Below are 13,998 nucleotides of genomic sequence, written 5' to 3'. Positions count from 1 at the left end.
CAACTCACGTCTCCTGTTCACTCTGGGTAGAAGCTGTATTTTAAATGACACTTTTCTTTGGTTTTCATCTCCTTTGTAAAAGCTCTTCTGAGACCTGGTTACCCGACCTTTGTATTTTTATATTTCTATTCTCATCCTCTGGATCTTTTGTATCGACATGGTGATCTACTGTTTGTAAAGCTCGGTATAACCTGCTTCCTGCTTGCTCTTTTTAAATGCCAAAGTGAGGGGACGCTGTAAGCATGAGTCGACCGTCACCTCCTGTTTATGCTCCACACACTGGACTGTGCCTGTGCATGCCTTAAACTAACGTTTATAACACTATATTCACATTTATCAAAGATGATTGAAGGGAATAAATTCCAGTCAAATACAAACTCCTCCAAGTCTGTGGATTCATGAATCATCCTGAAACGTGACAGATTGCAGCTGCGTACAACTCTGTTATAAACTCCAATAGAAGCTCACATTGTTCTGACTCACAGGTTTAAAATTAGATAAACTGAAATAATAATACATCTACAGTTTGTAAAGGTCTGAACTTTAAATCCTCATCGATCTTTTGAACAGAGAAAAATCAGATCAGTATTTAAGCCTCAGCTCTGATTTGTAGTCACAAACCTACAGGAAGTGAGTGGATGCTTCTAAATAAAATCCTAATTCAGTTTGTAGAAATGACATTCATCACTTTATTAAACGTCTGTGCTTTTACTTTGTAGGTGTTGTAATGTGACATGAAGTAGACATGACAGGGGAGTCTGTTTCTAGGATGAGAGGGCGGGTTGTCACGGCAACCATTGGCAAGGGAGTGCGATGCGGTGGATGGTGTTGGGATTGGGCCAAGAGAGAGAGAGAGAGAGAGAGAGAGAGAGAGAGAGAGAGAGAGAGAGAGAGAGAGAGAGAGAGAGACAGAGAGAGAGACAGAGACAGAGAGAGAGACCGAGAGAGAGAGAGAGAGAGACAGAGAGAGAGACCGAGAGAGAGACCGAGAGAGAGAGAGAGACAGAGAGAGAGACCGAGAGAGAGACCGAGAGAGAGACCGAGAGAGAGAGAGAGAGAGAGAGAGATAGAGAGAGAGAGAGAGAGAGAGAGTCTGATTCCTCTCCGTTAATAAAATATCTCTCTTTCTCTCTCCTTCATTTGAATTTTAGATTCTTATAAATTATTGAGAGAGTGGAGCTCCGAGGAAACAGGAGGAGAGAAGAAGAGACAGACGCAGGTTAGGAGATAAGGAGGGAAGGAGAGGAGAGGATGGGTAGGAAGGGTAGATGAAACAGGAAAAATGATTTGTATTGTTTCTGTGAAGGTTTGAAAAGTTAAAGCTTGAAAATGAGTGAGAGAAAAAAACAGGATGAAGAAAGAAAGGAAGAAAGAAAGAAGGAATGACAAGGAGAGAAGCAGAGGAAACAAAAGGTGCAAAATCCATCAGAAGACAGAGAGAGAGGAGGGAGGGGGAGGAGGTGTGTCATAATGCAGCTGAGGGAGAGGGGGAGGAGGAGGAAGGAAGAGGAGGAGGAGGAGGAGGAAGAGGAGGAGGATGTGAGGAAGTTTTCACAGCAGGTTGAAGCTCGTGGACTCGGAGTCGATCTGTTTGTTTGTTTGTTTGTTTGTGACGAACACATCAGATGTAAACTGTAAACAATTTAGAAACTTTAACGACCTCAAACATCTTGATGGAAATAATCCGACATGTTCAGAAGACTGATGTTTATATTTAGATTGTTACGAGTGTGTGTGATCTGGTGCAGATTGATGGACGGATGAGTTTTATATTAATAACATATCAACACTGTGTTTCCTCTGTGAAGCTGCTTGTTGAGACGGGAGCAGAAGATCCAGAGAGGACAGGAGGAGAGGAGACAGGAGGAGAGGAGACAGGAGGAGAGGAAGCAGGAGGAGAGGAGTCAGGAGGAGAGGAGACAGGAGGAGAGGAGTCAGGAGGAGAGGAGACAGGAGGAGAGGAGACATGAGGAGAGGAGACAGGAGGAGAGAAAGCAGGAGGAGAGGAGACAGGAGGAGAGAAAGCAGGAGGAGAGGAGACAGGAGGTTAGGAGACAGGAGGAGAGGAGACAGGAGGTTAGGAGACAGGAGGTTAGGAGACAGGAGGAGAGGAGACAGGAGGAGAGGAGACAGGAGGAGAGAAAGCAGGAGGAGAGGAGACAGGAGGTTAGGAGACAGGAGGAGAGGAGACAGGAGGTTAGGAGACAGGAGGAGAGGAGACAGGAGGAGAGGAGACAGGAGGTTAGGAAGCAGGAGGAGAGGAGACAGGAGGAGAGGAGTCAGGAGGAGAGGAGACAGGAGGAGAGGAGACAGGAGGAGAGGAAGCAGGAGGAGAGGAAGCAGGAGGAGAGGAGACAGGAGGTTAGGAGACAGGAGGAGAGGAGACAGGAGGAGAGGAGACAGGAGGAGAGAAAGCAGGAGGAGAGGAGACAGGAGGTTAGGAGACAGGAGGAGAGGAGACAGGAGGTTAGGAGACAGGAGGAGAGGAGACAGGAGGAGAGGAGACAGGAGACAGGAGGTTAGGAGACAGGAGGAGAGGAGACAGGAGGAGAGGAGACAGGAGGAGAGGAGTCAGGAGGAGAGGAGTCAGGAGGAGAGGAGACAGGAGGAGAGGAGACAGGAGGTTAGGAGACAGGAGGAGAGGAGACAGGAGGAGAGGAGACAGGAGGAGAGGAGACAGGAGGTTAGGAGACAGGAGGAGAGGAGACAGGAGGAGAGGAGACAGGAGTCAGGAGGAGAGGAGGAGGAGGACGAGAGGAGGCAGGAGGAGAGGAGACAGGAGGAGAGGAGACAGGAGGAGAGGAGACAGGAGGTTAGGAGACAGGAGGAGAGGAGACAGGAGGAGAGGAGACAGGAGGAGAGGAGACAGGAGGTTAGGAGACAGGAGGAGAGGAGACAGGAGGAGAGGAGACAGGAGGAGAGGAGACAGGAGTCAGGAGGAGAGGAGACAGGAGGAGAGGAGACAGGAGTCAGGAGGAGAGGAGACAGGAGGAGAGGAGACAGGAGTCAGGAGGAGAGGAGACAGGAGGTTAGGAGACAGGAGGAGAGGAGACAGGAGGAGAGGAGACAGGAGGAGAGGAGACAGTTGGAGAGAATTACAGTCGACCTTGAGGGATTTCATTATCCTCCTCCGACTCAATTATCTGATCGATGGATTTAATTAAGGAGGAGTCGCCTCTTCAGCCTGATCCTCATCTGCTGCCGTCCGCCAGGATGTCCCCAGGATGTCCTGATGATGTCCTCATGATGTCCCCATGATGTCCCCATGATGTCCCCAGGATGTCCTCACGATGTCCCCAGGATGTCCCCTTGATGTCCCTACGATGTCCCCATGATGTCCCCACGAGTCCTGATGACACAACGGCTCCTCTGCACATTTAAACACTGTGTTCTGGATCAATCGAACCAGCACAGAGATCATATCTCGTAATACAAAATACACAAGTAAATTTGGTTTTCAGTTCAGGAAATTTAATTAATGTTTTTTTTTTTTAAAGTTCTTAACAGAGTTATAATTTTTGAAGGTTATTGATCTTCATGTTATCACCACAGAAACAGAAACGTCTCAGATGTAAACAGAGTTTTATTTGGACTGAACGTAGTTTACAGAAACTTTCTTCTTCATTTGTGGACGGAGTTTTAACAGGAATCTGTCAGAGAAACAAACACACAAAGAGAATGTAACGACTCAGATCACATGACGAGCTTCTTCTGAGCTTTTGCCTCTGGCTCCTCCTCCTCCTCCTCACTGGCCCGGCAGCGCCCCCAGCAGGCCGCTGGCTGTGGTGAAGAGGTTGATGGGTGAGGACCCGTCAGTGATGAGGGTGGACTTCAGGCCCAGAGCCTGGAGCATCTTCACCTGCAGGAGAAACCAGGATTTAACTGATGAACTGTAATGACTCAGATCCTCCAATGAAATGATCAGGAGCAGCGCCACCTGCAGGACACACCCGGCCTGAAGCTAAACACTGACATGAGAGGCAGCAGGTTCAAGTTATAGCGTCTCAGGAAAGTTCAACCATCACGTGACTCGTCTGCGTACTTGTATGTTCACAGTGTGTACTTGTATGTTCACAGTGTGTACTTGTATCTTAACAGCGTGTACTTGTATCTTAACAGCGTGTACTTGTATCTTAACAGCGTGTACTTGTATCTTAACAGCAAGTACTTGTATCTTAACAGCAAGTACTTGTATCTTAACAGCTTGTACTTGATTCTTAACAGCGTGTACTTGTATGTTAACAGCGTGTACTTGTATGTTAACAGCGTGTACTTGTATGTTAACAGCGTGTACTTGTATCTTCACAGCGTGTACTTGTATCTTCACAGTGTGTACTTGTATGTTAACAGCATGTTCTTGTATGTTAACAGCTTGTACTTGTATGTTCACAGTGTGTACTTGTATCTTAACAGTGTGTACTTGTAACTTAACAGCGTGTACTTGTATGTTCACAGTGTGTACTTGTATGTTAACAGTGTGTACTTGTATGTACAGTACCTGCAGCTCAGGGCCGGCTCTCGCCATCTCCTTCAGCGTGTCGGCGCCCAGACTCTGCACCAGCTGACTGAACCTCTGACTCTCGATCTGAGCGAGTCGCTCCTGCTTCTCCACGTCCAGATGATCCATGTTCTTCTTGTAGCTCAGCTCCTGCTCTCGGGCCTTCGCCAGCCGCTGAAGCTCCGCCTCCTGCACACACACGTTCACATCTCATATCTGCACTGCTCAGTAACACACACATACAGGTCAGAGGTCAGAGGTCAGGACGTACCGCCTCGATGGACTGGGCCTCGGCCTTCAGCTTGGCCTCGTTGACAGCCGCCTCCCCCTGGATACGAGCCGCCTCCGCCCGGGACTGAGCCTCCGCCTTCGCTGCGCCCGTGCTCTCCACCGCCGCACTGACACACACACACACACACACACACACGTTTGATTGTTAATTCATTAATTAATTGATTTTAGGACTTAAAGTGTCTCTGAGGAAATTTAAATGTGATTGTTAAATCACAGTGAAACAAAACTACACAACGGAACCAAGATGGACGCTGATACAAACTGTCCCTGGTCACATGTTTGTCCATGTGACGTCTCGTCTCAAACAATATGAACCTGAAACAAGTTGAAACTGTTTCTGTTCACGATTCATCGAAAGATCCGATCAAAGTTTCAAACATGAGGCAAGAAAACGCTTCAGTAAGAAAAGTACAAACACTTCAGTGTCGACACTGAAAGTGAATCTGGGACACACTGTGAGGCTGGAGCGTGTCCACAGCGCCCCCTGCTGCCAGCTCTCAGTCAGTTCTTCTCACAGGAAACTTTCTACTGTTCTCACTCACTTTACTCAAGCTGCTGATTTAAGGTAAAGACGTTTCATTTCAGATCTTCTGCTCAGGTGACTGTGGTGGTGGTGGTGGTGGTGGGGGGGGGGGGTACTGACCTGAGAGCCTCCAGCTCCAGCAGCTCCCTCCTGGCTCGCTCCGCCTGAGCCTGGTCGGTGATCCTCTGCCGCTCCAGCTTCCCCCGAGACTCCTGCTCCAGGCGCTCGGCCTCATGTCTGACAGAAACACACGGAGAGGATTAGAAACAATCGCACAGAAAAAAACACTGTGTGTCTGTGTGTGTGTCTGTGTGTGTGTGTGTGTGTCTGTGTGTGTCTGTGTGTGTCTGTGTGTGTCTGTGTGTGTGTGTGTTTCGGACCGTGCAGCGGCCTCCTGGGAGTTGGTGGTGATCTCGATGGCGAGCTGGACGCTCTTCTGCAGAGCGTCCCTCGTCCTCTGGTCCACGGGCTCCACGGACTGGATGTCCACGCTGCTGATCACCAGGTTGTTCTGGTTGAAGCGAAGACTCGAGCGAACCGCCATCTTCTCGTCGAAGCCGAACACGGCCGAGCAGATGATCCGGTTGGAGTTCTGCAGAACAACAAGAGAACGAGGGTCAAACTGCTTCTGTCTGAAGCTGCTGGCGTCTGAGAGGACGAGGACACACGAACCTTGTGGAAGTCGTCGAACTGCACCGAGGCCACGGCGCCGCGGACCCGCGAGGCGATGGCTTTACAGGCGTCGCCCACGAAGTCGGGAACAGAAAACAGAGCGGCTGCATCGCCGGCGTCGACACGAGACTTCACATCAAAGTGCCTGAAGAGAAAAGAATCCTGGTCAGAGACGAAGACAGAACTGAATAATGTTCATGTTTATACTTTACATCAAATGTTTAATTTATTAATTCAAGTTTTATACATTTGTTGTTGTATTTGTTTTTTTTTTCTTTATTTATAGTGATTTTAGTTATTATATCAGATATCAGTCGAAAAGTTGTGACAAGATCTCGTTGTTTTCTGTTTATTATCGACTCTTCTGTCCAGTTGTGTGTGTGTGTGTCTGTGTGTGTGTGTGTGTGTGTCTGTGTCCGTGTGTGTGTGTGTGTGTGTGTGTCACCAGTTGTATGACAGCTGCAGCTGCAGGCGGGCGTGGTCGGCGGTCTCGATGGTGATGATGTCGGTGCAGAAGTCGGGTCCCAGCAGGAGACACACGGCCTTGATGACGTTGGGTCTCTTGGGTTTGTCTCCGGACAGCGAGAGGACGGTGAACTGCTCGTCAGGTCCCAGCATCACCATCTCCGGCCCGAACACCACCCTGGCCTTCTTCTCCCTGTAGTCGTACACCTGCACGGCGGCGTTGTGCGGGACCCGGTAGGACACCACGCGGGTCTTGTCCCGTGGCGTGCTGCTCTCGCTCGTGCTGCGGTCCGAGCGGTTGGCGAGCGGGTCGATGGGAGACGCCATCAGCGCCTCCACCTTGGCGGGAAGCTGCTTGGGCCACAGCTCCTCGTCCTGGGTCAACATGTAGGTGTGGCCGATCACAGCTCGCACCTGAGAGGACACACACAGAGTCTGAACAACCGACAACTGTGTGTGTGTCTTTAGGATCCAAACACAAACTGAAAAGACTTTCCTGGATCCAAAATCACTCGATTCACAGAGAGAGAGAATAAAAAGACTTTCAGAATAAAGGTTGTGAGCGTTCGGACCTTTCCGGTCTTGATGTCCCGGACGTAGATTCCTTCGTTCTCGTCCAGCGGGATGGCGTCTCGTCTGACCAACACCTCCACGGCCGTGGGCGGGACGTACTCCAGCGGGCCGCGCAGCATCCAGCGGTCTCCAGGGCGACGCTGGACTCCGCCCCTCCGGGGACGCTTGGCCTTCTCCGGCTGCTCCTCATCGGCCTCCTCGTCTTCGAGCTGGCAGAGAGAACGGTGGACAGAGAGGAGGAGGACGGAGAGAAGGGTTAACATGGCGGTGCACTGGAGCGGGGGAGGAGGGGGAGGAACAGGAGGGGAGGGGGGCGGGGGGAGGAGCTAATAGTCAAATAAAAAACCAGGAGGTGAACGAAAATAAATGAAAATGAGGAAAAGAAGATGAAAGGATGTGATGATGAGGGATCATGTGTCCAGAGAGGGGGGGGGTGATGAAGGAGGAGAAGAAGAAGAGAGTGGAGGTATAATGAGTTCACCAGGTTAGGAAGGAGGGAAGAGACAGAGGAGGACAATCCTGACTCAGGTCGAGGGCCCAGAGGTCAGAGGTCAGGGGCCCTCGGCCTGAGCTGTGGTCCTAAAGGTCAAGAAGAAACCAAATGTCTTCATCACATGTTTAATAACTGGACGTTTAAAGGTCGTGTGGTGATTTGTTTCACAATCACTTTATCTTCACCCGAGTGCTGAGCCGGAGAGACGGAGGCACGGTGGACAAGTGGGTGCACCACAGAGAACATCTCGTCCTCAGAGCCCCTCCCGTCTCCGAGACATTCCTGAGGTAAGCTCACACACGACTCCGCCTCTGTTTGCTTTTCAAATCTCTTTTCATTCATCGACCGGTTTCACCGGAGCAGCCGAGTGCAAACGGACACGTGGTGACTCCGCCCTCTTTCCAGAGGAGACACTTTACAGGTTTAGTTTGGTCCGTGTCCCATCTGCTAACATGGAGGAGATTTATGATCTATACTGCAGCCAGACACCAGGGGGCGATCCAGATTGTTTGGCTTCACTTCGCCGTCATGTCGTCCATCTTTATTTAGTCTGTGTCAGTCACAGTCGTTAGCGGATGTTCAAACCTGCCCGCTGTTACCATGGTAACCACAGGGGCGGTCCTCACCTCCTCGACGTCGTTGAACGCCTCCACGGCTCGGAGCACAAGCCCCTCCTCCTCCGACAGCACGTACACGTCCTGGATTCCCTGCTCCAGGCGCTCGCCAGGCTGCAGGAAGAAGGAGCGCTCGCCCTGACGGAGAGAAACCACAAAGAGAGAGAATATTACAGAAACTCTCATTTGTGTATTTTAATATCTGCTCCTGACCGAACACTAACGGAGTCTCAGTTTACGTTAAACAGCCAGTTACGCTAATATCTTACGACAAACGATGATCTTAACATCGTGTTGAAATTAAAATAAAACTAGTCACCTTCACCACCCTCTTCTGGCCGAGCTGCGGTTTCCCATCGGCGCCGACCGGGTCCAGGATGACGCAGTACTGACGGCTGCTCAGCGTGGTCACGTCCACCACGCCCACCACCTCCTCCGCCACCGAGGGGATGTGCGCCTCCCGGTCACAGATGGTCACCAGCCACTCCTCCCCCGTGCGGCGGTCGCGGCCCGCGGCGTCCTTGAACGGCCGCAGGGCGCGAACATGGAGCGCTTTCTGATGACACGGAACAAAACAGGAAGTCGGGTTTATTCTCTCTGAGATGTTTGTGATCCTCCAGTTTCAGGTGTTAGAAACCAGTCGCTCACTGGGAAGCTCCCAGTCGCTCGCCGCTCACCTTGTCCGTCAGGATGAAGGCGTTCACGATGTCGATGACTTCTTCATGAGCTCCGGGTAGATACGCCCCCACCTTACTGACCAGCCACTCCTCACCTGACACACGAGAGTCAGGACGGTCATTCGGTTGGAATATTTCCTTGACGTCTGTTGTGTGTGTGGTTGTGTGTGTGTGTGTGTGTGTGTGTGTGTGTTCGCTGTGTGTTACCTGTGACTCTGCGGACTCCTCCTCTGTCCACGCCCACTTTACGAGCTCTCAGTCTGATGGCCTGATTCTCTCTGATCACTGTCGCCTTGATGGTTTCCAGAACCACCACCTCCTTCCTCGGGATGTACGTCCCTGACACACACACACACACACACAGACACACACACACACACACACACACAGAAAGACACACACACAGACACACAGACACACACCCACACAATGAACATATGTTAATTATGTGTTTGGTTTGTTCCTTGAACTAAAACAGTTCTCCGACTCATTTATTGAGTTTTTTAAATATATATATTCTATACATACGTCCATGTTGGTACAGACAGTAATCATTAAATCGTACCGGGTCCTTCAAACAGCCACTCGTCTCCGGCGACTCTCTTCTCTCCGCCCTGCTCCTCGAAGTCCAGCAGCGCCTGCAGACGCAGCGCCGTGTCGGGAAACACGATCTGCAGCGCCGTCACTTCCTGTCGCACAAACACCACACGTCAGGACAACCGCATGAGATTTGATCATTTTATAAAGTTTTGTTTATTTTAAATAAAGTCCTCATTAACATTAAAGTTTTATCAGATTCTAAAAAAATGTTTAAACTTCTTTGTAATTTAAAATGTCTTCTATTTGTGCAGCTAATCAAACTTTGTAATTTAACATATTTGTTTATTTCCTGTGTGAAATCGAAGAGTAACTTGTGTTGAAAACCGTCAATGTTGAGATTCACACAAACTCTGTGTGTGTGTGTGTGTGTGTCTGTGTGTGTGTGTGTGTGTGTGTGTCTGTGTCTGTGTGTGTGTGTGTGCGCTCACAGACCTGCTGGACCTCCTCCCCCGGGTACAGGGGGAACGGGTCCTGGGTCAGGCGGATCTCCAGGTCGGCGTGGCGCAGCTTGGCCTGACCCGATTGGTCGAACAGGACTTGACCCTGGTCGTCACGGGTTACCGGGTTAAAGACCACGCAGTAGTGACGCGGCGCCACCATGATCATACGCACCGGGGCAAAGAGCACTCTGGGAAATAAAGACAGAGAATTTATCATCACACATCAACTTTCAGCTCTTCATAGTTTTATGTTGTTTAATCATTTTGTGTTTTCATCTCGTAAAAGAGGAAATTTAAGAACGTGAACCTGTGAAGGCTTTTTAAAAGTTTTATGACTTTTTATAAACAAAGTGAACAATAATGAAAACGTCAGAAAGTCACTGCTGCATTTTGAATGGCTTTGATCAAAAAGGGTTTTAAACACTGCTAAAGTAAAGTGTGTGTGCGAGTGTGCGTCTGGGTGTGTCTGTCTTTGTGTGAGTGTATAAGTCTCTGTGCGAGTGTGTGAGTGTGTGTCTCTGTGCGAGTGTGGGTGGGTGGGTCTGTGTGTGTTTACTGTGACACAGAACACGAGACAAAGATCTGATTAGTGGTTTCTTCGTCCAACAGTCGTAATCACAGTGAGAGATAATCAGTTACTATGACGACAGGTCAAAGTCCTGTCAGCGCCACCTACTGACAACAATGATCCTCAGATCCACAGTCACACTGATTGATTGACAGCTTCAGGTTTATCTGCTTTTCTTTCCAGACTCTTACTCAACATGTTATAATTAACATGTGACTCATACGTGCCACAGTATGTGGACACGCATCAATCACCACAAACACAACCAACAAAACACACAACGAGATTCCAACACACAGGAGGAGTCTGTGTGAAGGTGAAGAGGATTGTGGGAAAATAAGAAGCTGATGATCGCTGTGGGAGCGTTTGGAAAACAGGAAGTAGATTGTGTACTCTGCAGCTTCAAACAGGAAGTAGATTGTGTCCTGTGCAGTTAAAACTAAACAGGTGTCAGTGTGGGCGGAGCCTTGTTTAAGAGCCAGAGTAATGAAGTGTCGGACCTCTCGTTGTCCTGGCGGATGTAGGTGAGCGGTCCGATCTCCACGCGGGCGATGTTGGTGTTCTGGTCCAGGACGTGGATGTAGTGATGAGGCGGGATCCGGATGATCGACGCCTCCACCGGCCCCTCAAACTCCGCCCCTCGGTTTCCTCCCTTCTTCGACATGTTTCACCTGAGCTGAGAGGAGAGACTCCATCAAACCTCTTTAGATTAGCTAAACGCACTGTCGTCTTCTTTACAGGAAATCAATACGATCTCCAACTTTGGAACCGGACCAAAAACATCCAAGGACCAGGACCAGGGGGGAGAGGTTCTCCAGCCTGAGGGTCAAGGGGTCACCTGACTTCAGGAGGGAGGAGACGGGAAAACCCAAAGAAGCAATGACACAACTGAAATAAAGAAATAACAGTGATAGTACATGAGAGATGGCTGAGAGTTAATAAGTGCATGCAAAAAAAGTTGTGTAAGATCATAGGAATTTTCTACATTGATCTTTATATACAATCTAATTCTGGGGTCAAAGGTCACCAGATAAACTCTTTTCAGATCGGTTGACGGTGCTGAGTCTCTACACAGCAGGGGCGGACCCAGTGGGTGGAAGGGGGGGGGGGTCTCAGTGAGAGAACAACTTGTTCTTCACCTCCACTGTTTCCTTCCTGCAGGTTAAACAGAATCATAACCTCAGAACAAAGCCACAGGTTACCCTGGTTACTAGGTTATCTAGTTACTGGTTACCTGGTTACCTTGTTACCCTGGTTACTGGTTACCTGGTTACTAGGTTATCTAGTTACAGGTTACCTGGTTACCCTGGTGACTGGTTATCTGGTTACTGGTTACCCTGGTTACCTGGTTACTAGGTGATCTAGTTACAGCTTACCTGGTTACTAGGTTATCTAGTTACAGGTTACCCTGGTTACAGGTTACCTGGTTACCCTGGTTACTAAGTTATCTAGTTACTGGTTACCCTGGTTACAGGTTACCCTGGTTAACTGGTTACTAAGTTATCTAGTTACTGGTTACCCTGGTTAACATGAGCCGATTTAAAGAAGATTCAAGCTGAATAAAGACTCGATTTTATAATAAATATGTTTCTTTTTTCTTTTACTGATAAAGTTCAGATTATTTCTCTCGTTTCCAAATGTTTAAAGTAAGAAGTGAAGTTTTTATTCACTTTTTTCATCGATGTCCAAACTGTCTGACACTAATAAAGCTCAAGTAAAAAATAGAAAAGGTAACATGAGCCAGCTTCCTGGATGGAAAAGCAAAGTGCGCAGCACCGAACCTCCATTACACTCGCAGTGAATGAAACGTGTCTTCCGGGTTCGACCCTGTGGACAAAGCGCAGAGTCACTGTTCGAGTCTGAGATGAACTCACATGAAGCTGAGCAGAGTTCGGCGGGTTTTATTAAACATTGAGCAGCTCAGGTTTCACACGAAGCTTCATCAAACATCTTTTAATCGCTTCTGACAACTGGTGAATGTTCGTGTTTCCGCAGCGGAGACCTGACGACAAACTGTTGGGAAAGTTGAGACCCAGAGAAACAAAGATCTGATCGGTGCAGGAAACCGGAGCCGAAGCGAAGAGTTAATCTGCTTCATCCTGAAAACACCGCACGTTTCACTCCATCACGCAGAAATCACCGCGTTTCACTGATGACGCTAAAATAACGAGATTTTAAAATCGGAGATCGGAGATTTCTTACCTCGTTCCTGTGAGATAGGTAGCAGTCCTGGTCCTGGTCTGGTCCTGGTCCTGGTCCTGGTCTGGTCCTGGTCCTGGTTCTGGTTCTGGTTCTGGTTCTGGTTCTGGTTCTGTCCTGGTCCTGGTCCTGTCAGACTGAGCGACCTGCAGGAAATAGGAAGAAAGTTGCAGCTGATCTCTGAGCTGGTGGGCGTGGCACCTTTTGACATGATCAGCAGTCACGTGGTTTACGGACACTGGTGCAGTAACGTCATCATGATGCTGATAAACACAATGATTCCCAGATGTGTTTTTCATTTGAGTTTTTAAACAGTTCTCTCGTCTCTTTATGTATTTTCATGTTCTCATACTTCTCAGTCCACGCTGAAGAAATCAAGAAATCATTTGTTGCCAATAACTTAACTTCCGAAAGCAAAATAACTTCATTTCTAACTATTTATTATCAAGGTTTATGTGCAGGAACTTCAAATTATGAAAGTTTTGGTTTTAATAATGCATATTTAGTAGTATTCAGACATTTTTAATAATATTCTGCCCCCTGCTGGTCAGCAATGGAACATCACTTTATATGCATGTGTGTGGATACAAGAAGCTGAATACTTTTCCTTTACAACAGTTTAATCAGGCCACAGTAAATATACATATACTATAAAGACGTGTATTTACATCAACGTACAAAAGAACGTGTTTCTTTGTAAAACTGCTTCTTCCACACTTTGAGCAGGAGCTGCGATGCGTTCAGGTCCAGGGGAATTTCCTGAGACTCTGAGCTGACGAACACAGAACGTCTCTTTCTCACAGAGGTCACATGATCACAGGACAAAACCAAACACACCAGTTTGAACAATGTTCTTCTCAGATAAACATGTTCACGAGTACATGCTAAATACATTTCATAAACAAGCTGGAATAACGAGGAGGAAGCTCAGGATTCGGTTTTCTTAAAAGTAAATATGTGAACATTTCTGTGCAAAGACCTTTGGTTGAGTATCTGCTCCTGGATTTACCTCTAGTGTTCAATATACATATTTAGATAACTCTCATTTAAATACTAACGTGGCTAAAATATCAAAAAATAGTCTGTATATTATGTTCATGACACTGAACAAACATGAAATGAGCGAACATGCTTCTCTTCCCTTTGTTTAAACTCCATTTTCACAGGTTGATTCAAACAAACACACATTTGTAGAAAAGGTGGAAGAACAACACGTGGTTAAAGATCAATTGGTATAAAATAGATTTTCTTCTTAAATATTTCCAACGTAACATTTGAAATGTTCAGACGAGTTCGATCCAGAAGTGAAACTGAAACGTGCAGAAATAACGACACTAATGTTAAGATGGACGACATGATTGTTCCCACAAGTGAAGCCAAAG

At 48.0% G+C, this 13,998-nt stretch overlaps 1 protein-coding gene across 1 annotated transcript; it reads right to left on the bottom strand.

Moving 5' to 3' along the window:
• Nucleotides 1-3,565: 3,565 nt before the first annotated feature.
• On the bottom strand, nt 3,566-12,685 carry mvp (major vault protein). The gene is made up of 16 exons (XM_061089555.1): nt 12,620-12,685; nt 10,918-11,088; nt 9,842-10,037; nt 9,375-9,498; nt 9,017-9,148; nt 8,810-8,904; nt 8,452-8,688; nt 8,145-8,270; nt 7,025-7,234; nt 6,433-6,866; nt 5,988-6,132; nt 5,696-5,907; nt 5,436-5,552; nt 4,770-4,896; nt 4,499-4,687; nt 3,566-3,859 (listed from the first exon to the last, which is right to left on the bottom strand). Exons 2-16 carry the CDS (start codon nt 11,079-11,081, stop codon nt 3,746-3,748), a joined length of 2,622 nt encoding a protein of 873 aa, XP_060945538.1. The 5' UTR covers nt 11,082-11,088; nt 12,620-12,685; the 3' UTR covers nt 3,566-3,745.
• Nucleotides 12,686-13,998: the final 1,313 nt, after the last annotated feature.

The sequence above is a fragment of the Limanda limanda genome, chromosome 17 (assembly GCF_963576545.1).
Source record: "Limanda limanda chromosome 17, fLimLim1.1, whole genome shotgun sequence".
In the NCBI taxonomy this organism is placed as follows: Eukaryota; Metazoa; Chordata; class Actinopteri; order Pleuronectiformes; family Pleuronectidae; genus Limanda; species Limanda limanda.
The sequence above is the reverse complement of the archived record's forward strand: the minus strand, read 5'-3'. Positions and strand labels throughout refer to the sequence as shown.

What these genes read in the sequence shown, in the direction of transcription:
- mvp (XM_061089555.1), bottom strand. Translation starts at nt 11,081, where the DNA reads ATGTCGAAGAAGGGAGGAAACCGAGGGGCGGAGTTTGAGGGGCCGGTG. An exon ending in CGTTCAACGACGTCGAGGAG is followed by an intron (nt 7,235 to 8,144) that starts GTGAGGACCGCC and finishes TCTCTCTGCCAG; the next exon opens with CTCGAAGACGAGGAGGCCGA. An exon ending in CTGGAGCTGGAGGCTCTCAG is followed by an intron (nt 4,897 to 5,435) that starts GTCAGTACCCCC and finishes TGTGTGTGTCAG; the next exon opens with TGCGGCGGTGGAGAGCACGG.